General features: G+C 38.4%; 6 protein-coding genes and 1 long non-coding RNA gene across 14 annotated transcripts; 4 read left to right on the plus strand and 3 right to left on the minus strand.

Annotated features, from left to right (window-relative positions):
* Positions 1-198: 198 nt before the first annotated feature.
* Positions 199-8282, plus strand: Mypt-75d (Myosin phosphatase targeting subunit 75D). Of its 6 annotated transcripts, none has more exons than XM_071699179.1 (9): positions 199-688; positions 2308-2571; positions 2659-2961; positions 3066-3208; positions 3289-3414; positions 3603-3678; positions 3748-3965; positions 4064-4229; positions 6435-8282. In XM_071699179.1, exons 2-9 carry the CDS (start codon positions 2343-2345, stop codon positions 6755-6757), a joined length of 1584 nt encoding a protein of 527 aa, XP_071555280.1. In that variant the 5' UTR covers positions 199-688; positions 2308-2342; the 3' UTR covers positions 6758-8282. The 6 variants fall into 6 exon arrangements, with proteins under 6 accessions (XP_071555280.1, XP_071555281.1, XP_071555282.1 ...); XM_071699180.1 differs by lacking the exon at positions 199-688 and adding an exon at positions 745-1129; XM_071699181.1 differs by lacking the exon at positions 199-688 and adding an exon at positions 1164-2026 and having other exon boundaries at positions 6312-6578.
* On the minus strand, positions 6957-12121 carry LOC139768724 (uncharacterized). Its single transcript, XR_011717417.1, has 4 exons — positions 11918-12121; positions 9719-11375; positions 9042-9126; positions 6957-8961 (listed from the first exon to the last, which is right to left on the minus strand). It is a non-coding gene; the product is annotated as an uncharacterized lncRNA (long non-coding RNA).
* Msra (methionine sulphoxide reductase A) lies at positions 10962-15094 on the plus strand. 3 transcript variants are annotated; one of them, XM_071699202.1, is made up of 5 exons: positions 10962-11097; positions 12672-12833; positions 12921-13041; positions 13222-13358; positions 14302-15094. In XM_071699202.1, exons 2-5 carry the CDS (start codon positions 12676-12678, stop codon positions 14537-14539), a joined length of 654 nt encoding a protein of 217 aa, XP_071555303.1. In that variant the 5' UTR covers positions 10962-11097; positions 12672-12675; the 3' UTR covers positions 14540-15094. The 3 variants fall into 3 exon arrangements, with proteins under 3 accessions (XP_071555303.1, XP_071555304.1, XP_071555302.1); XM_071699203.1 differs by having other exon boundaries at positions 10969-11097; positions 12675-12833; XM_071699201.1 differs by lacking the exon at positions 10962-11097 and having other exon boundaries at positions 12378-12833.
* Positions 15095-15754: 660 nt separating this feature from the next.
* On the plus strand, positions 15755-17011 carry LOC139768721 (cytochrome c oxidase subunit 5B, mitochondrial). Its single transcript, XM_071699210.1, has 3 exons — positions 15755-15983; positions 16189-16259; positions 16626-17011. The coding sequence occupies exons 1-3, from the start codon at positions 15899-15901 to the stop codon at positions 16830-16832; spliced, it is 363 nt and encodes a 120-aa protein (XP_071555311.1). The 5' UTR covers positions 15755-15898; the 3' UTR covers positions 16833-17011.
* Positions 17012-17167: 156 nt separating this feature from the next.
* Uri (unconventional prefoldin RPB5 interactor) lies at positions 17168-19260 on the minus strand. The gene is made up of 6 exons (XM_071699183.1): positions 19008-19260; positions 18655-18904; positions 18432-18581; positions 18215-18362; positions 17448-18153; positions 17168-17373 (listed from the first exon to the last, which is right to left on the minus strand). The coding sequence occupies exons 1-6, from the start codon at positions 19095-19097 to the stop codon at positions 17254-17256; spliced, it is 1464 nt and encodes a 487-aa protein (XP_071555284.1). The 5' UTR covers positions 19098-19260; the 3' UTR covers positions 17168-17253.
* A 396-nt stretch (positions 19261-19656) lies between these two features.
* On the minus strand, positions 19657-22488 carry LOC139768704 (beta-catenin-like protein 1). The gene is made up of 9 exons (XM_071699176.1): positions 22255-22488; positions 21663-22042; positions 21250-21581; positions 20938-21161; positions 20679-20861; positions 20471-20618; positions 20213-20379; positions 19947-20130; positions 19657-19860 (listed from the first exon to the last, which is right to left on the minus strand). The coding sequence occupies exons 1-9, from the start codon at positions 22282-22284 to the stop codon at positions 19772-19774; spliced, it is 1737 nt and encodes a 578-aa protein (XP_071555277.1). The 5' UTR covers positions 22285-22488; the 3' UTR covers positions 19657-19771.
* Positions 22489-22746: 258 nt separating this feature from the next.
* On the plus strand, positions 22747-24738 carry LOC139768708 (protein arginine methyltransferase NDUFAF7 homolog, mitochondrial). The gene is made up of 5 exons (XM_071699184.1): positions 22747-23185; positions 23403-23510; positions 23586-23867; positions 23950-24066; positions 24142-24738. Exons 1-5 carry the CDS (start codon positions 22928-22930, stop codon positions 24649-24651), a joined length of 1275 nt encoding a protein of 424 aa, XP_071555285.1. The 5' UTR covers positions 22747-22927; the 3' UTR covers positions 24652-24738.
* Positions 24739-24793: the final 55 nt, after the last annotated feature.

The raw sequence follows: 24793 nt of genomic DNA on the forward strand, positions 1-24793 counted from the left end.
GCGTGCGCGCGCCTCTATCCCGTTCGTTCCGCGCAGTTCCGCGATTCGAGCGAGCTGAAGCGAGCGGCGAGTGCGGCGACTCGGCGACTCGGCGAGTCCGGAGTTCGGAGTCCGTCGCTCGAGGGGCGGGGCGGCGCGGCGGCGCTGCGGCGCAGCGGCGAGGCCAGGCGAGACTGGCCGAGGACGGACGAGGTGAGGCGAGGCGTGCGCGGGCGCGGGCGCGATCCGCGATCTCTCGGACTCTCGCAAGTCTCGCAAGTCTCGCAGGTAGTTTAAAAATGGCGACCGACAGGTAGACGTTTCCGCGGCTGCACGCGCTGGCAGGCACGGGGAACGCGCGCGAGCGTATTTCACGCCACCGGCCAGACCAGTATCTGTCTTGCGGGACGCGCGCGCGCACGCCGCACGCCGCAGGCCGCAGCGCGCCGAGCCCGAGGGATCCGGAGGGATCGCGCTCGCTCGTTCGCTCGCTCGCGGATTATGCCGTACTCCGTAGTCGCCGTAGGTTATCGCCGCGGCAGGCGCGAAGCGCGACGTGAATGAATCGCCCCGGCCCCGGCCCCGCCGCCCGTGCGTCCGAGCGCCTCGTCCCTCGTCGCATTCCGCTCGCGCGATCGCGGAGGAAATAGGGGGAGAAGGAAAGCGGGACCGCAGCCGCGGCCGCGTGTCGAGCCGCGCGTTTGCATACGTAAGTAAAAACAAGATAAAAAAGAGAAAGAGGATTGGTTTTTCCCCGATTTTCGGCGCATCGCTCAATCGCGCTGATCCGTCCCTGCGAGAGTATCCCACCCCCTCCCCCGCGGCTTTCTCACGTTCCCGGTTCCCGTGAGATCCTGCGCGATACGCGCCCCGCGCCTCGCGTCCTGGCCTTGATCGCGCGACGGCCGACGGCCGACGGCTTCGGTTACCCTCCGAAAAGCGATGTAATTGGCAGGAAGTAAACTCCATCTCGACTCTCGACGACGCGTTTCCCCGCTGGATCACGCGCCGCGTCTCCGATCGCCCCGCACGGAGGAGGAGGGTGCGCGATGAATCCCCGCGAGACGGAATATTGCTCTGCCGTGCACCTTTCCACGGTGATTGTGCGCCGAGTAACGTGCAACCGGACGTCAGGCTCGATGAACGATCAGCAAGTATCTCCTATGCGACCTATGGGTCTCTCACGCGCCTCTCGTGTCACCAGGTTGTCGAGAAATCGTGCGACCGATTCGAATCGGAGTTCGCATTGGAAACTGTAGTGCTCCTACGTTTTAACTGTTTTCTAAAAAAAAAAAAAATCCATTTCTTCCCGTTATTTCGTTAGCGGATTTATACTTTCTTTTAAGGAAGAAACAGGCGTGTTTATTGAGACCTGTGTGTGCTCGGCTCCCGTTTTTTAAATTCTCTCTGTAAATGTAAAGCTTGCTTCGTGTACCGAGATTGTGGAATGTTTAAATATGTACATTCTTGATCCAATGACGTAACGTAGGTATTACCCGAGATTAAGGATAGAATTTATTGCGGATGTGTTACACAGGCACGCATAGTCTATATACTCTATATGCCTAACAAAGATTTTCATTATCATCATTCATTATCGTCATATCTAATTAAAAATACATAAATATATATTCATTGATTACATTGTGGTTTTATCTGCAAGATGAATCTCTAAAAATTCTCAAGATAGCTGCACTAATCTTGTTTTTGTGTAGTATTTTTAGAAACACACAATTTTGAAAGAACGTCCGTTGGAACGCGTTAAATCATCGTTCACAAAAAAGCCCTTTTTTTTTGTCAGCGGGTACGAACATTTGTGCAAATATTGTATGTTTACTTATCTAAGTACTTGATAAGTTTGAGGGGAACATCTGGTTAAAATATGCTATCATTCCCGCCAGGTATAACGCAGGAGAGATCAGTTAAGTTGCGTGTGCGTTATTGAAATAAGTGAAAATCCTGATTATATACGCCAGAATGACGTCTGGTATTTATCAAACAATTTTTAATTATCTGAGAATGAGATCTTGGCTTTGTAAGCGTAAAGGTAAAGCCGCCTGAATTAACTGTTTTTTTTTTAATTTTTTTCAATTTCTTCAGTTTTGTGATTGTCTTCTGAAATACATTTAGTGAAAACAAGATAAATGTGTGCTATTATTAACAAAATCGAACGTGACCCACGAGCGTTTACGACACGTTTATTCTGGAACGAGTTACTTTGTTTTCTTGATACAGTTGCACAAAAATGCGTTATGTGTGTGCGTGTATGTGTCTGTATAAATTCTATCTACATGTCGTGATGTTTTCTTCCCTCTTTTTTGTGAACAGGTAAATATACTTGCAAAAATTATAAGCACGTAACAATGGAACACTCAGAGTTAGTGGCAGAGATGGTACACGTTGAAAGACTGACCACGCAAGAGCGGTTACACCTGGCGCGTCACCGTAGGCTTCAACAATTAAAAGTGTGGAGGCAACGCGAGAAGGAATGGTTGCGGCACCAAACTAGGCATACGAGTAATAAGCGTCACATATACTTTAGCGACAGTGTTATGTTGTTGGAAGCCGCTGCGAGAAATGACATCGATGAAGGTAAGAGAAATTTTGTACATGTATTATTTGAAACAAATACATCTGTATGTCGGCGCGTTACGTCACCAACATTTATTCTCTTTCCAGTAAGAAGGCTTTTGAAAAAGGGTGTAAATCCCGACTCGACGAACGAAGACGGTTTGACGGCGCTGCATCAGTGTTGCATAGATGACAATGAAGAGATGATGAAGCTACTCATTGAATTTGGTGCTAATGTGAATGCGGAAGACAGTGAGAAATGGACACCGTTACACGCTGCTGCCACGTGTGGTCACTTGCATTTAGTCAAATACCTTATTGCCAGAGGTGCGAATTTATTAGCCGTTAATGCTGATGGCAACATGCCGTACGACATTTGTGAAGATGAAAAAACGTTGGATTGTATCGAAGGTAATAGAATTTTTTGTCAATATTTAAAGATTGCTATTTTTAGACATACAGTGCGACTAGTAATGTCACGTATTTACGTTAAAAATTATATTTTTATAACGCAGGAGAGATGGCAAGGCGAGGAGTTACTCAAGAATTAATAGATGAAACAAGAGCTTCAACTGAGGTTCAAATGTTACGTGATTTGCAAAAGATTGCTTCTTTAGGAGGTGACCTTGAATATAAAGATCATCAAGGTGCTACGCCTGTACGTATACACCCTCGTACAGATCTGTTAATTTGAGAAAAAGAAAAAATTATATATTTTCGTTACAATTTTCATTACAGCTTCATATAGCAGCGGCAAATGGGTACTTACGAGTCGTGGAATTTCTTCTTGACCAACATGTATCAACGGATGTAGAGGACAATGACAAATGGCAGCCAGTTCATGCAGCCGCATGTTGGGGGCACGTAAGTTTGAATCCTTTTTTCATATACATGGATATACACAACTACAAATTTATAGGATTGTTATAACTATGTTTATTAAGACTAAAAGCAAATCTGTTTTCCCACCTCTTTTAGATAGCAATTAATAGCAACAATTTTTTAATATTTTAAATGTTATTTTAAGTCTTATACACAACTTTGTATTACAGTTGGAAGTACTTGAATTATTGGTGCAAAACGGAGCCGACCTAAATGCCAGAAATAAACACGATGAAACTCCCGCGGGTAAGACTTGCCGATCTATTTCGATTATTCCCTTGTTACCCTATATTTTAATATTTTAATATGTTGCAGATATATGCGAAGATCCGGAAATTAGGGAGAGGATAGTGGAATTGAAAACAGAACAGGAGAGTAAACGACTTCGTGAAGCGCAAGGACGTAGGGTACGCAGATCGCAAAGCATAAATACGCGAACACAAAGCGTACGTCGAACATCCATTCGAGACAAAGTTCTTACTACGAAAAAAGACGCCCAGGAAGAAACTCGCTTAAGGTTACAAGCGCAACAGGTACGATAAAAAAAATAAGGGGAGATTAAAAATATCTTGTATATTTCCCCTGCTCTTTCTTCGAGATATAAATACTATGTAGGACATTTCTTTTTCAGACGTATGTTAGCGCTCCTACGCCTAGTATTCCGCCGTTGGAGAACAATACGCAGGAGGTAGGGGACCACGAGACTGATTCCGGCGCGCTGACTTCAGCGGTGCGGAAAGGTCCCGAAGGAAAAGACAACGAGTCTTTTCTTCACGAAGATGTTGATAAAGATTCAGGTACATTCCAAATGTATTCTTGCTTGCATTGGTTGTGGTTCAGTAGACTATTGTGGTAAATGGTAGCTTTGTGCGAAGAGACTTCCAAAAATATGTACCTCGATCATGTGATTCAAGAATTGCACATGTATACATGTATGTATATACGTGTATATCATGCTCATTTGTGATTCATAATGCCCAAAACGTAGGAAAGTTAACGCGAGCATAAAATTTTTGAAGATTGTACATGAAGTTTTATATATGTATATAAGTCATATACTCATTAAAAATTATAGAAAATTGTGGCGAAAGAAGAGAAAATAATGATTATTATAGAATGGTTAATCATACTGAGAGTGCGGACAATTTCTTGTTAAGTCTGACAAAAGCGCATCTTTATATTTTTATATATTAATAAACAAAATTTTATATACACACTATTAGAAAACAATATTGAATAATCCTAAAGGATCAAACAATCCGAAATATATATGTATATTATATACACACTAATCTGCTAATTGCAAAATCCCATAAATGTACTCTGTCAAACTCATTGTGTTAGCTGTCGATTATTTACCAGCTTTTTCTTTTTTTTTCACTACTGCGTGCTCCTGAATAATTGCGAGGTTAGTTTTCTACGTCACTTTTCTATTTCTTTAATTATTACATTTCACGATCTGTACGATGCATTTAATTGCGTTATCTTTTTCGTATCATACATATCACACTGCGCCAGAAGTTATTTGCTCATGGTGTACGTAAAACGTATATCTACATGTGCTGCGCATAACACAATGCATTTTTCTCTCTGGAAGTGTTCTCACGTTAAAACGCACACATACACGTACACATTTCGCTTTATATTCATATCGAATCTCTTTGGCAAGGCCTAAAAGTGGTACTGGCTTCCTTAGCGTATCTTTGTGGACCGTTTTAGCAAAGCTTAGCGGCCACTGAGCGCAAAATAGAATAATAATCAAACGGATGTGGTATTTATTATAGATATGTCGAATTGTTTCTGTAATTTCTTACATAAACTGGAGCCTAATCGATTTAGAGAACCATATATATATCATGCTAGTAGGACGTACAATAAGTAGAATCGACAGATATATTATTCTACATTCTTTATACATATTGTATTATGCGCAAGTTTCCTCTAGAATAAAAGCGTACAGGACGATTCTTAATTATATCACAGGGAGTGGATCGAGAATTCAAAACAAGAAAAAGATCTTAATATGTAAAATTAAGAATCGCCCTATATATTTAGATGACTATTTGGTAAATATTTTACTGGATAATACGTCCGTAGTATAACGGGCGGGTTTTGAGCCTAAAGCATGACCTACGGTTGATCGCAGCTCTACAAATTTTTATGTACACCTGTCGTCAAGTTCTATACACTTTGTATTAAAGATTGATAGCGAATTCTCTAATCGGCGAATGCTTTGTACCCATTGTATTATGTGGTGAAGTAATAAGGGGTCGCACTCCTCTGTTATTGAAGTAGTCAATTCGAGAAGTAAAAAGAAAGACATATCAGATATAGTGAGGACGAGCCATTGATGGGCGAATTACCAACGGATCTTTATGCTTGCGTTTTCTAGACGACAACAGTGTTCTAGATAAAATTATCACACCGTATTTCATTCGATAGTACTTAGATTACGATCGATAATGATAACGCGCAAATACAGGTAGATCGATCGTTCGTAGATCCAAACGTTGAAAAAATTCAATTGTAGCAAAATGTGAAGACGTATAGATGTATCCATAGTCATTAAACAACGCTCTTGTTCTTTGTAACGTAACAGCCGTAATTATCATATTCTTTCTGTATCTCTCTATCTATCTCTATCTCTCTTTCTCTCTTGTGTATCCATTGATTTTGCTTGCGTAAAACGCAACCGTTGAACCATTTAGTAACAATACAGTGTACGTACACACCGATGTGCATATGATGGTCCTTATTGGTGCAATGTTTTCGAAACGCTTGTTGCTGAAAGCATGTCAGGCTTGGCGCATGAGACTCATAGTTGACATCCTTGGTTTTTTCTCTTTTTTTTTAATTTTTTTTTTTTTAATTGTGATCAGTGCGCATAGGGATAGAAAATGGGGTTGAGGTGGAGGGGCGGAAAAGTGGCGATCGCGTCGATCGAAAAGTCGGCACGCTTGACGGGGAAGTAGCACATTGGATTTACGTGTTTGCCTGAACAGCAGTGACAGGGCCTGACCCACTGGTCGGCAGCCAGCCGCAGTCGCCGATTTACTCTACGGACGCTGACACCAACGGCAAGATCAACATACACGTGTCCGTTGTTTTCGTGAAATCCCTGTCGGATCTGAAGAAGAAACGGGCACAGAATCGGCACATATCCGGCGGTTCCTTAGACGCGAACGGGAACGGCATCCCGATGCCGGTCTCGTCCATCTCCAATTCCGATCTCAGCACCGACGATTTCACCCAGCGCTTCACTGGGAACACCAGTGAGATCGTGAGTGATAATCGCTCGGAGAAGAACTGCTGCACCGTCATGTAAACGCGCTAATTATAATCTCGTTTTCCTTGTCCTTGCCCACTGTTATCTACGATGTCGTCGGAGCTCACCGGAATCTTTCGCGCACACAAACGAGAATATATTCCCGCAATTATATCTTCCAGTATTTTTTCCAAGACTCAGCGCTGCGTTCTTGTACTTCCGCAATTTTTCGAGTCGCGCGTTTAATCCGAGCCCGAGGGTCGTGATATTTTTTTATTAGATATATATATATACATATACATATATTTTCTTAGCACATATAGAGCGACATTATGTACATCACAGATAATAACCGCGGGGACGCGTATCGACAGCTTTAAAATCAAAACAGTAATCGGTTTTGATGTCGCACGAACGGCATGTACTTAAATCATGTGACGAAACGTTTTTCCTGCGATTCTTACGCGAATCGCAGCGTTTGAACAAGCTCGGTATCAACAACACCTTGTTACGATGACTACTCAGAGCATGTACTTACATTTGTAGAAATTATAATTGCATTTTTGTTTACAACTATCCAGCGCCTAAAGCGTTCAAGTATTGTACAGACTTTTACTTTATTTATTGTTATATTAAAGGAAATGTATAGACTACTAGAAGGACAAGAGATGTGTGTTACAACATTCGTAGGTACTACCTAGATTCGAGTTTTTCTAGTATCCCCGCAAACAGGTATAAGACTATCAGACATCTTCCAATATTTTTTATGAGACTAGCTGTAAGGATTGAGTGGAAACTGTTTTTTATATCGATTTAAAGATTATTTGTAAATTTTGATATGTAGTATTTATCTATCTATTACAACTAAAGACTTTTCACTTGAATTCCTTGTTCCGCATATAGCAAGTCGCTATATACATCGCTGATTTACAATTTTGCACCTGTGTTGCGCCTTTGACAAACGCGTGAAGCGTTCGAGTTTAATTCGACAATTCGTGCCGGAGATATTCGAGATATAAATATGTAAACTTTACTTCCTTTTTTCGAGTAAAGTTTACGCATCCCCGTGTAACGAGGGAGAATACCAGCGAATCAAAATGGTAGCAAACTTTATTCGAGATCACGCGTATATACAGGACCGTGTGTAAAATAATCATTTGTGTCCTGCCGAACGGTCGTATTTTTTGTACACGTTTACGTCAAATCGCATCCAAATTAAAAATACAAAGAGGGATCTTCGAAGGAAGTAAATAGTACAAATAAACGCTCATACATTCCTCCACGATGCATAATAAACGTTGCCAAACTTTACGCGGCTTCCGGCCTTCACGATAGCAGTCGCGTGACTCGGTCCGCGTCTTGCAATTGCGTTAATCGTGAAACTAATGATAATCGCCGCGATTATTCCAATTAAAAGTACGTAGCACACGTGCGATAGTTGACGCATGATTTGATTGCGAATGTCTATGGCGAAAGTTGATTTCAACGGCTGTATTTGAAATGAATTTATGTGACGTCTACCACCTGTTTATATCGTATTGTAATATAGTAACATTATATAAAAATAAAATTACTGTATATGTTATCTTCGTATATCTTGTATATCTTATATATCTTATATTATGTAACCCGCAAAAAGGTAGTTTATCAACTTTTCATACGCTCTCGATACGAACTCCAATGCTTTCAATAAGAAATTGTTATCTTATAAATATTGACTCATTTCTCAGTGCATTACAATATGATTCAAGAATCGCGAAAAAATGCGAATAAGAGGCAACGAGCTGTTCGGTTGATGAACTGAGAGTTGATGAACAATTTGCGAATTTTGTTATTTAATATTTATTTATCACGATCATATGTAAATTTGACTGAAACCTTTCTATTTAGCAGCTCATATTTATATCAGAGATATAAACATGAGTTGAAAATTTATATGTACTATTACCTTACAGCATGCAATCGTTCTTTGAAGCGCGGATTTCACCTATTTCAGTCACGATGTTTCTGCGAGTCATTTTTAACGCGCTTATCAGTACAGCTTCCACTTGTGTCAAGATACATAACGGGTCAGGAACTGAATAGTGACTGATAATAGCCATATAATGACAGTCATGGTGATATGTACATCTACGAGATGTGGCTTAGCGGTCACGGCAGGAAGATTACATCAGTCGACTTCCAATTGAGAACTGATTTAATCAACTGTGCATCGCGCGCGCTCCGTCTCTTCTGATGCAACCACCGCGCTTTATTGAGCCTCACTAGAGCCACAATTGACAATAAATAAGAACGTGATGTTAAATACACGAGTGTTACTCGATACTATTTGTATCTTTCATACCTTAAAATTTATTTCTCGGTATTTGGCAGTTGTGGTAAATTTACCTCTCTCAAGAGCAGACCGTTCGGTGGAAGACGAGTCTAATCTAAAAGTATTTCGAGATAATTTCGTTATCTTTTGATATCGCCCAATCATTTTCATTACGATGCAAGTTTTTTAATTGAAGATGCGTTTTATCAAAATTTCCTGTATTACTGTTTATATTTAATATATAAATACTAAATGTTTTGTTTATCTAAATCTTCGCTATTTGATATCGAATAATCTTATTGTATCCAAATTCATCCTCGATGATATATTTTCAAATAATCGCACTCAATTAAATATACGGTGTATATCAAGGCGTCATGCATTCGTACTTCATACATCATCAGAAATATTTAACGTCAAGCCAAATATTTTAAATAAGATATTGTTCATTCAGTTCTACTTTCTTCTTAATACTCAGCAGATTAAATTTGATAATAAAGCAAATCGCGCGTGATACATATTCAAACTTTTAAATTATCTAAAAAAATATGTTATATATTGAGTTAATTTGTTTTATTATGTTACTTTTATTAATCACTTTTATCTTGTTGCTATTATTTTGTACAATTTTATAATTTTATTTTGTTAAATAATAACGTACGAAAGATCAAAAGAGAACACGGAATATTTCTTAGGACTAAATATACCTGTGAGAAATTACAATCTAACGTCCTCGATCAAAGATATCCAACAGCTACACGGGGTCATTGGCGTCAATGGGTAATCGGTCCGCCTGAAACATGACAAATATATATCATGTTACATCATCAGACAAGTCTATACAAGGCTAAAAGTTCTTTTTTCAAGTTGAAAGGACGTACTTCCGTAGTCATAGGTCCATTAAAGGAATTTCACTATTTTATCACAATAAAATTTTGATTCCATAAATAAGATGTTAGTTATTAGAGAATAAATTTCGCTGATGAAAAAAAATTATGGAGCTTATAATGATAATAAATTAAACGAAAGTTTTGTCAGAATATTATAATGAAGTTCGAATATGTTTTAACTATTATTTCTACATATCCTCAAGTAATATTAGATATTCATGCGACACGCTGCTTATCTTCTTTTACATAAAAACTTATCTGTAACGCGAAGATATTTTGTATTACTAATAAACATTCCGAGATACCGGCTACATTCCAATATTCACTGTCAAATCTGAAAATTTATGAACAAAATCCTTTACTTCGACCGAACTGGCAGTCTTTATTTAATAAGCACAACGCGTTTCAACCGAGATTCCGGTCCTTCTCAAGTGCATACATTACATTTAAACGCTTGCAAAACACTTCATTGTACACAATGTGGCAGCAATGAGTCTGAAAATTTATATTTTTCTATACGTCACGTAAACTAGAGATTTTCAGTACTGACAATTGCTGATAGTAAATATCAGAATACAGGTACCGTCTTCTTTTTAAAGTTATATTTTACAACTCTGAAATATACTTCTTAACATACTAATAAAATTAAATAAATCGTCGGTTACGAACTCCAGAATGATAAACAATATCATACTTGAAAAAGTTATTGAATTTTCGATACTCTTTATACATATGTATATGTAACGTAACATAACGTATAATATGTATATATATATATATATTTTTTTTTTATAACAGCCCATGGTTATGGACGTTATGGTAACTTGGTCATGGTCATTCCGAGGTTAACAAGCTTTTGATGTTATTTAAAAATATTTCCTTTTTGTCATTCCTTTGTTCCGACGTACAATAAGAGGAGCACGAGTTTATTCAGGTCTATTGAGACGAGCGAATCGCACGGTATTAACATCTATGAAGTGGGAGAATGAGAAGGAGACGATGTGGTGGGGAGAGACACATGCTCGACGCCCATAAAAACCGAATGCCGTCCGTAGGACGCCACACTCCACAGTCAGTTTTACTCAGTTCCACGAGGAATTTGCTATTCCTCTGGGAAAGAAGCATCGTCGTGTGTCAGGCAACAGTCCGATAGATCATCGCTCGAGTAAACCGACCACGTGCGTTCGCCATTTAAGGTAAAAAGGACGAAATCCTAAGGACCAACATTCCGCTCTATTCCTGAATATTCTCGATTTGTGTGAAATTTTGTAGCAAGAAATTCCATTTTAAAAGATTTTAGAGAATCTTGTGATTTCGTAGTAATTCTCTCGTGCTGGACTCCGTCAATTAAGCTCCATGAAAAATGCAAAATCAAATAAGTCCATTAGAGGCAATATCTCGATCTTATACTTTGATCGTCCTAGGTGTGATCTCGATCGTTTTATCAACTGGATTAGAATCTCGGAAGAATATCCTAAAACCAAAAGAAGATCCTTAAGTATACGCTCGTAGATTAAACAACTAATAATACCTGTTACTATATGTTACTTGGCATGTGTCTACAATGAGAGAGCTTAAATGAAAAATAGCATCGGATTCCACGTATATTCCATATCGCGTCGCGTAAAAGAGTCACGTGCGGTCTCGCTTCGCGCGTACTTGGCGCGAGACACCACCGTGTCGCTTGATTCTAAATTCTAAATTTATTTTCTAAATTCACATCGGTTTAGGACCACTATTTCCAACGTCTATTAACTTCTAACCGACCGTTAACTAACGAAATAGCCAACTCCTATTGGCTATTCTGAAAAGTTTACGGTCAGTTAGAATAAGTTACCAGAACGTTGGAAATAGTGGCCCTTAATTTCTTGCTTGAGCGTCACGTAACAACGCGAGAAAATTTGACAAAATAATTGAACTATTTTACAATCAAAAGAATCAAGAATTTTCAAAGCGAATTTAATGCTCGACGACTGATAATTAGAATTAATGTCAAGGACTGGTTGAAACGCTCACCTTAAAAATAAATATTTAGAGCGGTATTTATCGAAGAAAAATTCGTCATGGCTAAGTGTATCAAGCATCCAGGTCACGAGTTCCGGAGAGTTTACGACGATCCGTGTTGGCGAGATTGACGCTCGTCAATCTCTCGTCATTCGCTCTCGATACTCCCGACTCCCGACTCCGGGCGAATCAATCAATTAATTGGTCGATCGGAATTGGCCTTCGCTGACCTTCCTCTTCGCACGTGCACCCCACACGATGACGCGCCATCTCCCTGACGCTCTCGGGCAAGCGTAGACATTCAGCACGTGCGCGTCCCCCTCCTTCGCGCTCGCCACAGTCGCTTATACTCGCCTGACTCGGCCTGACTCGCCCCGCTCGGCCGCTCGCCCGACGCGACGCGACGCGACGCGACGCCCGCTCGTCCACCACCTCTCGCCCACCACCTCTCGCCCGATCTCGTCTCCGTCTCACAATCAGGCCGATACCGCTCGTCCGCGATACCGGTTTAACGCATGCCACCGTGGAACTCGTGGAAGTATCACAGAACGCGGCGGCGGCGAGTCCATGAAAGTCCATGAAAGTGGGCGGCGTGTCGAGCGGAAACCGAATCGTCGAGGATGTCGCGATCATGCCGCGTGATTACCGTTATGCTACCGTGCCTGGTTCGGGCCATTCTCGCGGACAATTGCTCCATTTCGTCGTACCAGTGCGGCGCGTACTTCACATGTCCGATTGTCAAACGTAACAATGTTTGCCCGTACAGCAGAATGCCGGGCCAACTGGAGGAGACCAAGGGCAAGCGTGCCACCTTCGGCATGGGCTGCTTCTGGGCGGGGGATTCTCTCTTCGGAGCGCTGCCTGGCGTTATCAGAACCTGCGTCGGCTACGCCGGTGGCACCAAGGAATCTCCAGCGTACAAAAACATGTAAATCTTCCGTCTTGCTATCGACCGGCAATCGCATACCTTGCTTTGTCAGATCATTCCTGACGTGTTCTTTACTCCTGCTTGTAGAGGGGACCATACGGAGGTCGTCAGTATCGAATATGATCCAGAACTAGTGTCTTACACCCATCTGTTGAGCTTGTTTTGGAGCAATCACGAGTATAGTCTAACGAGGAAGATTAAGAGACAGGTATGTTGCTGATGCATGTTAATTGTGTCTGACCATATATCATTTTCAGTAAAAAATATAGAGCGACTTGAGAGTTATCGAAGGTATGATCTGTGCAGGATGTACCTAATAACTAATTAACACGATTCACATGATTCATTTGTGTGCCAACTGAGTGTTAAATGTTAATTTAATTTTCAGTACATGTCGCTGATCTTATATCATGACGAAGAGCAAAGGTTGCTAGCCGAAAAATCTCGTGAACAGGAGCAACGAAAGCGCGGGGAAGTCTTCGTCACAGAAATTAAGAAGTTTACGAAGTTTCATCCAGCCGAAGAGTAAGTCACATTGTCATTTTATTTGCGTTCATTTTTGTGTGACTCTTATTCAGCAGAATTTAATTATTTCTACTTATTACTTGGAACACTCTAATATAACATTTGTATCAGCTGATAAAACACTAAAAATATAAATGTACATAATTATTACGTAACGTGATATGATTGTAATGCCAAATTATATAACAGACAGTTTACTAAATCGAAAATAATTCTAATTTCATGATTTTAAATATTTCTAATGTAATGGCACTTTTAAAATATTTTTATCACATTTGCACTGTACAAGTAGACACTGATAAATTCAATTGTACGTACATGTTTGAACAGCTTGACGAATAGTAATAAATTAATATTAATCACGATAGAAAAGTTAAAAGAATAGTAAAATATTAAGAGTGTTGAGGTATATGTGTAAATCAAGTCCACTTCTTGGCTTTCTGAGGCTGAAGTTAAATAAAACCTTATCTTATCTAGTAAAATATTAAGATAATGCACGTCCAATTTAATTAAATAAAGTCATGTATCTGTCTAGTTAGATAAAGCGAGATATTTGTTCTTCCTGGGTTTAAAGGAGATTTGAGAAGAATTTAGAAAAATATGGAATATATTAATATTAGTTGTTGCGCGTTGTTGTATGAAGGTATGTGTGTGTGTGTGTGTATAGGTGAATAATGTCCGTTTCTTGGCCTACTGCTGAAGCGGACTAGGTTCAAATATTTGAGTTTAGGTTGTGAGTTTAACGTGCAAATAATGGGTTTAGTCGTTTAGGGTTTAAGGGATGGTTTTTCTAAAACATTTAAGAAAGTACGGAATAATGAATTAACAGTTGCACGCGTTAAGTTAAAAAAGTTGGTATGAGTGTGTCTAAGGTATAGTGTAAACCAAGTCCATTTCTTGGCTTTTTGTAGCTGAAATTAAATAAATCTATGTATCTGTCTAGTTACCATCAGAAGTATCGACTGCAGAATCATCCGTGGCTGATCGAAAAATCGGGCCTTACCACACCGGAGGTCTTGTGTACCTCTCCGCTGGCGGCGAAATTGAACGGCTACATCGCAGGTGCAGGCACCATCGATCAATTTGAGAGAGAGTTACCGAACTTAGGACTGACCGAAAGATCGGCGCAATACATAACGAAGTACATTATCGAGAATCAGGGCAGCGGTTTGTACTGCTAACAGTATAATGCTAATAGTACAATGTGAAAAATGGAAAGGAGATATTTTTTTTTAATAGACGTAGGCTGGACATATATTCGATTTCTTCGCAAGAGGTCGAGAACCGCCCGCACAGCCTGATACACAACACTGCGTATACCGCAGTATCACAAATGCCTTAAATGTTCTATGCGGATATTTTTTATATCAAATTGTTTGTAATATTTAATACCGCGGTTGTATTTATGCGTCCGCATCGTAATGTATAAAGAATCCCGCAACTCACGCGCGCTCGACTGTAATTTTAATAGTGTGCAAATTTTAATAATGCCGACTTGGAATCAACTTTTCCTAACAAAAACGTTGAACTATTGATAGTTTCCGTACCATTTTATAACATCAATTTGTTCTTTAAAAAAAACATCAAATAACATCAAATCGTTCTTAAAAAAAAAAAAACTAAATCGATAAGAATTGTACTCTTATAATTAATATTTTTACTACAAAGGATGTAAGAGATGTTGATTTTTATCACATGTATTTTATTAGTCAAAAATATATGGATTTATAATATAATATGACTTATCGAAAGTACTCATTGCATGCACATGTATGCGAGAAGCTATCTTAATTTGAAATATAGGTAGACTGGAATATGTTTTTGTCATCTACGTGTGACAAAACAGGCTCTATTTCAGACTCTGAGTTACTCGGAATTGAGGAGCTTTATTATCAAAATATGTAATATTATAAAATAAATAATCCTCGACTTTCCCCTTCATTTTCATGAAGAGGGCTGGCCCAGAGCTGGCTTCAATCGGAAACAGTGTTACCAACTCGTTACCGAGTACATTTGTGCTTTTTTTCGCGCGAATTTCAAATTTTATAACATGAAAGAGAAATTAAGTAAAAAAATTTCTACGATAAAGTCATTGATATTGATAATTGATATATAAAAATAAAGACATTTTATACGAAATGAAATTTTATATATATACAAATATATTCTTATAAAAATAAAATTCTTTTTTAAATACCTTCCATCTCCATCAGATATGTTTCTAAATACAAATCATTTTAGAATTGGATTTCCTCTGTTTGAGAAGACTTGAGAATATATTTGATTAATTCAACCAATTACAGAAGATAAGCCAATCCATAAAGAGTCGAAAATACCTAGAAACTCTCACTTGTCAGCTGTCAGCCGCGCTCTTCGTTCTTGCTGGTTCTTGCGTACTGCAGCGCCTCGCACGTCGCTCGTTCGGCGGGACGGCCAGGGACGGCGATCTGCGCATCGTTCGATCCGTGAATAAAGAGAGAACGACTTAACCCAGTCGGGCCGAGACGGCTAGTAGTGCGATATCTTCTGCTTTCTGAAAAATGGCATGGTTATGCGCTCGTACCGTGCTCCAAACATGTCGACGGCGGATCTCCTATGGCCTCGCGTGCGCCCAAAAGAAAGAATGTAAATATCGTTCCCGAGACGATTCGCCGCCGAATCGTCCCGCACATATTTTTCGCATTTTCGCCTTTATTCGCATTACGTAATGTTTTTCGTTCGCCCATCGATTTTGACTCTCTGGTCCACGCACGGCCACGACGTATTGCGCGCGACAGAGAGAAAAAAAAATTCTGGTCAATTCACGTGTTCTTTCTTTTTCTTGACACAGTCGCCGAACCGCTCGATCATGCCACAGGCTTGGAAAAGAGGGAGATGCTCGCCCGTTTAGCCGGTAACGATGTAAGTTGTGACGTTTTCAGATCGGCTAACACGCCTATGTGGACATATTCCTATGGCTTTGACGTGTACCAATGATATATTTATTATTTGTGATATAATATAGTTACATAAGTGATATAATAATTATTATGCTATTTTCTCAATGAAATGTTGTACGTGATACTCTCGAAAAAATTAAGCTCTTGATAAGGCTTCGAGTATCAAAGATAAGAAATCAACGTTATAATGAGAACGTAGTTCTCTTGTGATAATGTTTTTATAGACTTGTGTATATTTTATTACCTTAGTATTTCTCAATTTTGCTGCGACGAATGTTAATAATCAAACAAAGACACGTAATACATGTTAAGTGATATTTTTTTTAAGGATCCATACAATATGACCATAAAGCGGCGAGCAACCAGCACAAAGGAAGATCCCAATATAGTCTATAGCGCATTCGAAAGTCGCATAATGGGATGCATCTGCGACGAGGATTCATTACACGTGAACTGGATGTGGCTGCATCAAGGTCCTCCACGCCGTTGCGAATGCGGCCACTGGTTCAAGCTGGTCGAGAAAGCACCTATATAATATTCTTAAGGATGTGTGAGATAGTGGATTGTTTTCAACATAGAATTAATGTTACATTAGACAGTAATCATTGTCTATTTTCATTTATTACCATGTCCTGCCCCCATCCTATCGAGAAGTTAAATGGATCACTTATTGTATGGAAATCGCAAAAATAAATATATTGTAAATATCATGTATATTATCCTAAATTTTTCTTAATTATTATTGAAGTTTATGAGCTCGCGCATTACTCCAAGATATACTCGAAGCATCGACTTGTCGCGTAGGATAGACCGCAATTTTTGTAGATTCGATAATAAAAGAAACTTCTGAAATGAAGTGGATTATAAGTGTGATCTTGGAAAATTTATATTTATTCGGGTATGTATTGCGAAAATAAAGATTTAATTTCAATATGTATTCAAGATATATTTACAAGTCACTTCTTTCTTCCGGCTCGTTCAAGTTTGAACCTACTTACAATTCTTTTTTCGTCTTTCTTTACCGAAACGTCATTCACTGGCGATATTTTACTTTCTTGAACTTTCTCTTGGATTACCTGCAAAATATGTCTATTAGTACGTACAATTATCTATGTAAAAACAACATTATTAAATTATTATTTTTACTCACAGAACTATATGCAGAATGTTTAACGTATTCGTCATCATCTTCTGTATCTGTACTACTATACTCGTTTAAAGAAGAAGCAACTCGATCGTAAATCATATCATTTGGAGATCTTTTCAAAATAGACTTAGGAGTACTAAACATTTTATAAATATCTATCGGGCTTTGTATCTCCGTATTATTTGATTCAATCAAATCTGGAATATGGGATGAATGTGAAAATTCAATCCTAACGGTGTCACCTTCATCTTCAGAGATTTCATATGTATCTTCTTGCTTTAGAACGGAACAAGCTTCCTGAGGTATTAATATTTCTTCTTCTGGATTGTATTCGTCTTCTATAACACATGGTTCAGCAAATGATATCCTCCTTCTTTCCTTTGTACTTGTGTCTTCAGACACTTCCTTAGTTCCCTGTTCAGGCGAACAACTCTCCGTTAATGTGTCTTGAATAAAATTTGCAGAAGGATGAGATTCCTCATTCTTCGTAGTATTTGTGTCGAAAATTTTATCTTGAGCCGCGTCAGAAGTGATATTCGATGTACTACTTGTAATTCTGCCCGTTTGGATATCTTTCAGCTTCTCTAATTCCTCCTGAATTATTTCTGTTGTAATTTGATCGGAATCAGATGTATCCTCTTCTGATTCATCATAAGCTTCGCCATCCTTCAAATCATCGCCATAAAATTCTTTTCGTTCAGCTTCCAATCTGCAATCATAGAACGGTAAATCATCGAACGTGAGTTTTAATTGCAAAACTGAATTGTAACCTGTAAATTTCATCTTCTAATTCTTCTTCTATCTCTAATTCGTCAAGTCTCTTAAAAATATCTTTCTCGGTACGAATGTCAGTCTTTTCCTTTTCTTTCAACTTTGCTAATTTCTGATGGTACTCCTTCTCACGCTCTCTATGTTGTACTGCAAAAAAAGACATTTTAATTTTCGTGTCCAGCATAATGTAAATAAAAATGTAAATTTTCTATATACCTCTCCACTCATCAAGCTTATTCTCAGTCCAATGTTCCACGATATCTTTTCCGTCCTCTTCTCCAAAAACATCATGTCCCAATGGAAGATATTGTCTCATTTCGTACAAGTTTCTCTCAGTTTCTAAACTCTTCAGCATTTCATCCGCCCCTGACATAATAACATGTAACAAGTTGTAGAATCTAATATAAATAATTTTCAAAGGTTTACATGATATTTATACATGCTATTCTCCTGTTGCACAATGCGATCGCTTGTGATGCACTGTATTTGGCAAAATAGCCATCTCCCAAAAAAGCCAAGACTTCGTTAGTATGAGTTAATTTTCCTCTCATAAATGCCCGCTTGCCGATGGGTACCATACAATTCTCAGAGACAGATAACGGATACACTTGAAGTCCCTCTATTACCTTTTTGTGCCTATTCTTGTAATCGGTTAGTGTCTTGGTGTGTTTTTCATTTTGCTCCAGTTTCTGTAACATAGCATTCGATTTTTAGAATGTAACAAATATAATATAAACAAGGAATCACTACATAAGATCTAATTGAGAAGTATAACTCCACTTATAGTTGTACCTGTGCAAACACATTGTTAAGCAATATCTGCTGGCAACTTTTTATTAATTCAGGTCCCATTGTTGCATCGTTAGTTACACTGCTATCCATTTTTATCTATGTCACGTTTAAAAAAATTAAATATAAAGTACAAGATAGACGTATATACATGTATTTAAACAACTTTTCTCCCGTTCACTCGTCAGCTCGTCACCGCCGTCACCGGCTTCGTATTTTCATATCTCAACCTAACGACCTAACCTATTCTCGGAGGGTGCTCAGCTGCATAACCTCCAAAAAAAAGTGCCCAGCTGCGCGATTGGTCAATTCCGTTAGGACTTAAAAATTTACAGAAAGAACAAAAAACGAATCTATAATCGAAAAAATTTTTTTTAAAGCATTTGACACAGTAGTTATTTAATTTTTTACAAAGTTATCTTCTTATCCATAAAGATTTATTACAATATTCTATACAGCAAATGATACAAATGTTAATTAATTTTTTAATCCTAAAACAAAGATTTATTTTTGTATACATAGATTACACACACACCCTGTGTCTTTCAAAATATTTTTATACATAGCATAAATCTATAAGTATAAAATTAATTGCAAAATTTCCTTCTTATAAATAGCCCGTAATCGACAGCACATTTTTTATATACTCAGATACTTCTATAATGGTATGTTTATTATATTGTACATTATACGTAATAATATAATTGAGTTATTGTTATTGAGTCTTATGTTATAACAATATATTTTAATAATACAGAAAATACATATCAAAATTTGTCAATTAATTGTAAGATATGTTGTTGCTCTGCTTCTTTCCATTCCGTATCACCGGCATCTCCTAAATTACCGGCGTATTCTGGTTTTGAAACAAAAAACATGTGAATGAATACATTGTTAATACGATTAAATATGTAGATAGATTTTATACTATACATAATTTACCTCTCATGATGTGGCGAATTGTTTTAAGGGATGCTCTTCTCTGCGCCAAGATTCTTGTCACTCGTTGCTTGACTGCGGGCGGACAACCAGTGCAAGCTTCTAAAAGTACATAATCTACTAACTGTAATATAAATAACCCGCCGTCTAATCTTCTCAAGTACGATTCTTCTTCGTCTTCATCGTCCTTATGATAAAAATAAAAAGAGTGTAAATTTTTATGTCTTCATTTTTAGATGTCTGTTAAATATTTTTCATTGTGCACGTACCTTCCCATTCTTTTCCACTTCTTCTACCTTTTCAAGATACTTGAAATGTAATTCCATTAATCTATCCACTTTCTCATAATCATTCTCCGTAAACTTACTAAGTAATCTTTGACGCTGTTGTCCTTTACAGTTCTTTAACATGCTCGCTATGATTGAAATCACGTGTTCTGCAAAATTAATTATTTATTATTTCGCTATGAACAGTTAAATAAGTTGAAATTTTGCTTACTAATATTAATAGATATATCGAGGCCATACCTTCATGCTCTTCTGCAGTAAGCATTCTTTTTCTATTTTTTGTTGGGGTTTTCATAAACAGAGGAAATATAGTTCGCAATCCAAGAATATCTACAAATTTGCTGCAGTTATCTTTTCCGTCCGGGCCATTCATAGCGTGATCTAAAACCTATAATTTAATTATAGTAATTTATACAAATCCAACAAAGTCTGTTGCGAATAAACCCACTTTGAGAGATCCATTCCGTGACATCTTTTTTTCTCGTAACATTAAGTTCATAAGTTGGAGACCTTCGCCACGCAGAAATCTATCCCGATTTACAGTAGCCATTAAGCTTGAGCACAAAACGTTAAACAAATTTTCCATCATCTCTTGTTCCTCTGCAGTCTGCGGATCGTGTCTCTTATAATACTGTAAATAATCGGTTTTAAAATAATTCAGCTTGGTAATGTTATATGCAAGGGCTTAGAATTATACAAATACATACAGCTAATTGTTGTAGTAAAACATCAATTCCATCCAAGTCACCTAAAAGTAGTCTATTTTCTGGCGTATGCTGCAAAAGTATAGACAGGAGTTCACTGGCGTAAAGTTTGTTCGCGTCAAAAGGTGTTTTTGTTTTAACTCGACGTAACAGCCATTGCATCAGACCCTGCTTTCCCGCATCCGCACATAGGTCTGGTCTAAATTCCAGTAGGTTCTCAAAAATGGCTGGAAATCAAAACCGTCGTTGAGTTAATCTAGTAGAAACATTATTTTGCAGAAAGATAAACGATATGCACGTTTATTAAGTAATTACCAAGTGTGTTATAAACACCGTCGCTCTCTTCTTTCACTGTTTCATCAAGCCTCTCGAGATTTTGTACTAGGAGAGCGCAAACTTGTTGCTCCAACAAAGCATCGATAAGTGTATCCGCGCCTTCTTGACTTTCGTGTAATATATCTACGTCAGTCAATTCCTGCAGAAGATCTACCACGCCAACTGCTATATCAGTATTTTCATGAGACAACAATTCTAGTAAAGAAGGTACGGCGCCTAACTCTACCATTAACTGATACAAATCTGGATTGGTTGCTACAATATGAAGCTCTTGCAGAGTTTCGTGCAGTTCTACTTCGGATTCCATAAACCTGCAAAAGGCCAAAAAGAAACCGAAAACAATTATACATTGAGATTTCCATGCGACATTTAGCTTCCACGTATTCACATACTTCTCCGGTTGATCCGGGAATTTGACTCTCATCTCCTGATTCCTCAGAGCTCTCTTCTCGAATAGAAGGATCATACGTTTGAGCGTCGCTTCATCCAACGCTTCGACTTCAGGCGCCTCAGTTTCCACATACTTCAATATATCTTGCTTTTCCTTCTCCGTTAGTTGCGGTTCGACCACGTCGTTAGCTGGCGAGGGCAAAGCAGCTCTGACAGGTGTAGCAGGTTCATCGTTCCTCGACGGTACGACCTCGAGCTCCTTAGGCTGTCGTTGACGTGCATGATACGGGGTCTTTATCACCTTCTTTGGCTTTTTCACACTCTCCCATTCATCGTCGTCGTCTTCCTCTCCCGCTGCCGGTCGTTTCGGTGTGTTTGGGGGCTGTACATATTACCATCGTTTAATTATCATATCGCCGTTATTTGTAACGAACGGAAAAGCAAATCGTAAAATTTTCAATTTCACGATGAAAATTCCCGATAAATCAAAAGTCATGAGACACATAAGTGAGAGGTTAAATTAAACAAAATATATATTACTTTCGAGACAAATATAAATTATACAAGCCGCTGCAGAATAATTCCAATACGCACCTTATAAGATAAAAGTTCCCCGATATCCATTTGCCAAAAATAGATCACGCACTTTTAAAAATTATGTTTAAAAGATGTAAAAAATTTGAATTAAGTAATAACACAGCTTTACGCCACTTGTGCATGTATATCTGGATTTTTTGCACTCGTACACGCCATACTGTTAGAAGTACGCCATATTGACACTCAACCAGTAACAAAGCTCTCTTGATAATTGCTCGATAATCAATGGCTGCGTTCAGCCGATACTCCGCTAGCCTAGCAATCGTGAGCAGTCGCTCGTTTGGTAGCGGTTTTGATTTGCAACGACCAACCGCTAACAACCGCTAACTACTAGCGCTTCTGTCCAGCCAAATTTTTCCGTAGCAAATGGTAGCAAAGCGCTCGCTGCTTACGTGCGCTAGGCTAGCGGAGTATCGGCTGAACGCACCCAATTCTTTTCAAGTTCTACTTTCTGTAGTTATTCCTTACTTCGTGGAAAACCTAACTTAAACTAACCTAACCAATAAATCTAACCTATATCGCTCAAAGAGGTTGTGATTAATTTATATGAAAATAATTTTCATGTAAAAATCAATTATTGCACAGTTTCATGAATTGTAGTTATATAAATAATTTATAATTATTGTAAATATATAGGTATTTATTTCTACATACAGCGCAAGTATTTAACATGATTAGGCTATCTCGATTAGCGCGAACTTTTTCTCGTTTATCGCAAATAAGATGCTCATCGAGCAGCTTAGAAAAGAAAACGGATCTGTATCGTCAATTATATGCAAAAATATTGGCGTGCGGTCCCATAACGCTCGCCGAATACATGAAGGAGATCCTGATCCATCCTACTGCGGGTTATTACACAACTAGAGACGTTTTCGGGCAAAGAGGCGATTTCACAACTTCTCCAGAAATCAGTCAACTTTTTGGAGAAGTATGTAACTCTCTCATTCTCGGGTCGAATACGATCCATTATCTGATATTAGTTACGACGACGACTTCCTAAAAGATTATAAAAATAGCATTACGTTGATGTTCTTACTAAGAATTTGAAATCTGTCTCTTCCTCTTATCATTTACGATTATTTGTCTGGAGCTTATCAGGAAATTAATTGCCTGGAAATAGCTTATATATTAATCATCGTTGATAGATCGTAGCAATTTGGATAATCAGCGAATGGAGAAAAATTAGCAGGGATTCTATTCAACTCGTGGAACTAGGTCCAGGAAGAGGTACCTTGATCAGTGATATCATACGGGTATACTTTTAATATGCTGTTGTTCGCAATATCAAACATACAAGCGTGAAAATGATGAAACGTCGCTTATTTTAGGTGTTCAAGAAACTAAATCTCTCAAATAAAATATCGATTCATCTGGTAGAAATTAGCCCTGCTTTGGCTGCGATTCAAGCGGAGAAATTGTGCACAGAAAGCAGAGATATTGAGCCAAGAGTCAATGAAGACCAAAAGAATTCTGTCACTCATTATAAAGAGGGTGTTACAAGAGAAGGAGTAAATATATATTGGTATTATTCCATTAACGACGTTCCTAGAAAGTTCAGTGTATTTGTAGCGCAGGAGTTTTTCGATGCTCTGCCAATACACAAGTTCCAGGTACGGAAATGTCGAAGCTTCGATATTGATGTGTAAGATACAAAAAGGAGATAATTTTTACAAGAGTAACGCTTGATTTTAGAAAACTGACAAAGGTTGGAGGGAAGTCTTAATAGATATAGTGCAGGAATCGCAGGAAGAGAGATTTCGATATGTACTTTCGCAGGTGCCAACGGCTGCTTGTAAAGTGTACCTATCTGTAAGCATTTATTTTTGCATTGCTCTGTAGCGTTCAAGTTTTAGATAGTGGATTAATGAAAGCGATTTCTTTCAGCCGCATGAGAAAAGGGATCATGTGGAAATGAGTCCAGAGTGTTCTGTAATAGTAGACCACGTGTCCCAATTTTTATGGGAACACGGAGGATTTGCGCTAGTGATCGATTATGGCCACGAGAGGGAAAAGACTGATACATTTCGCGCATTCCGCCAACATAAGTTACATGATCCCTTGTTGAACCCAGGAACCGCGGATCTGACTGCGGACGTTGACTTTTTGCTAATGAAAGAGATTGCACAAAAAGATGATAGATTAATCGTGTTTGGTCCGGTGACGCAGAGAAAATTCTTGAAAAGCCTCGGCATTGATTTACGGTTAAAAATGATTTTACAGAACGCAACTAGCGTTGAAAAAGAACAAATTGAATCAGGATATCGTATGATAACCGATGACGATAAAATGGGCAATTGTTTCAAAGTATTGTCTCTCTTCCCCTTTGTCCTGAAAGATCATTTGAAAAAATGGCCTGTGGCAGGATTCGAAGATGAAAGCAAAATCAAATCTTAAATTTTTTACTTTCAAGTAAATATAAGAGAAACAGAAAGAATTGTTTTTATTTTTAGATAATAACTATATAATGACACATACAGTAAACATGTAGTGTTAATTAATACACTGTACAGAAAATTAAGATAAATTTATTTAAAAA

The sequence above is a fragment of the Temnothorax nylanderi genome, unplaced genomic scaffold (genome assembly GCF_030848795.1).
Source record: "Temnothorax nylanderi isolate EJ_2023f unplaced genomic scaffold, tnyl_v1.0 TNYL_tig0017_pilon, whole genome shotgun sequence".
NCBI classification, from domain to species: domain Eukaryota; kingdom Metazoa; phylum Arthropoda; class Insecta; order Hymenoptera; family Formicidae; genus Temnothorax; species Temnothorax nylanderi.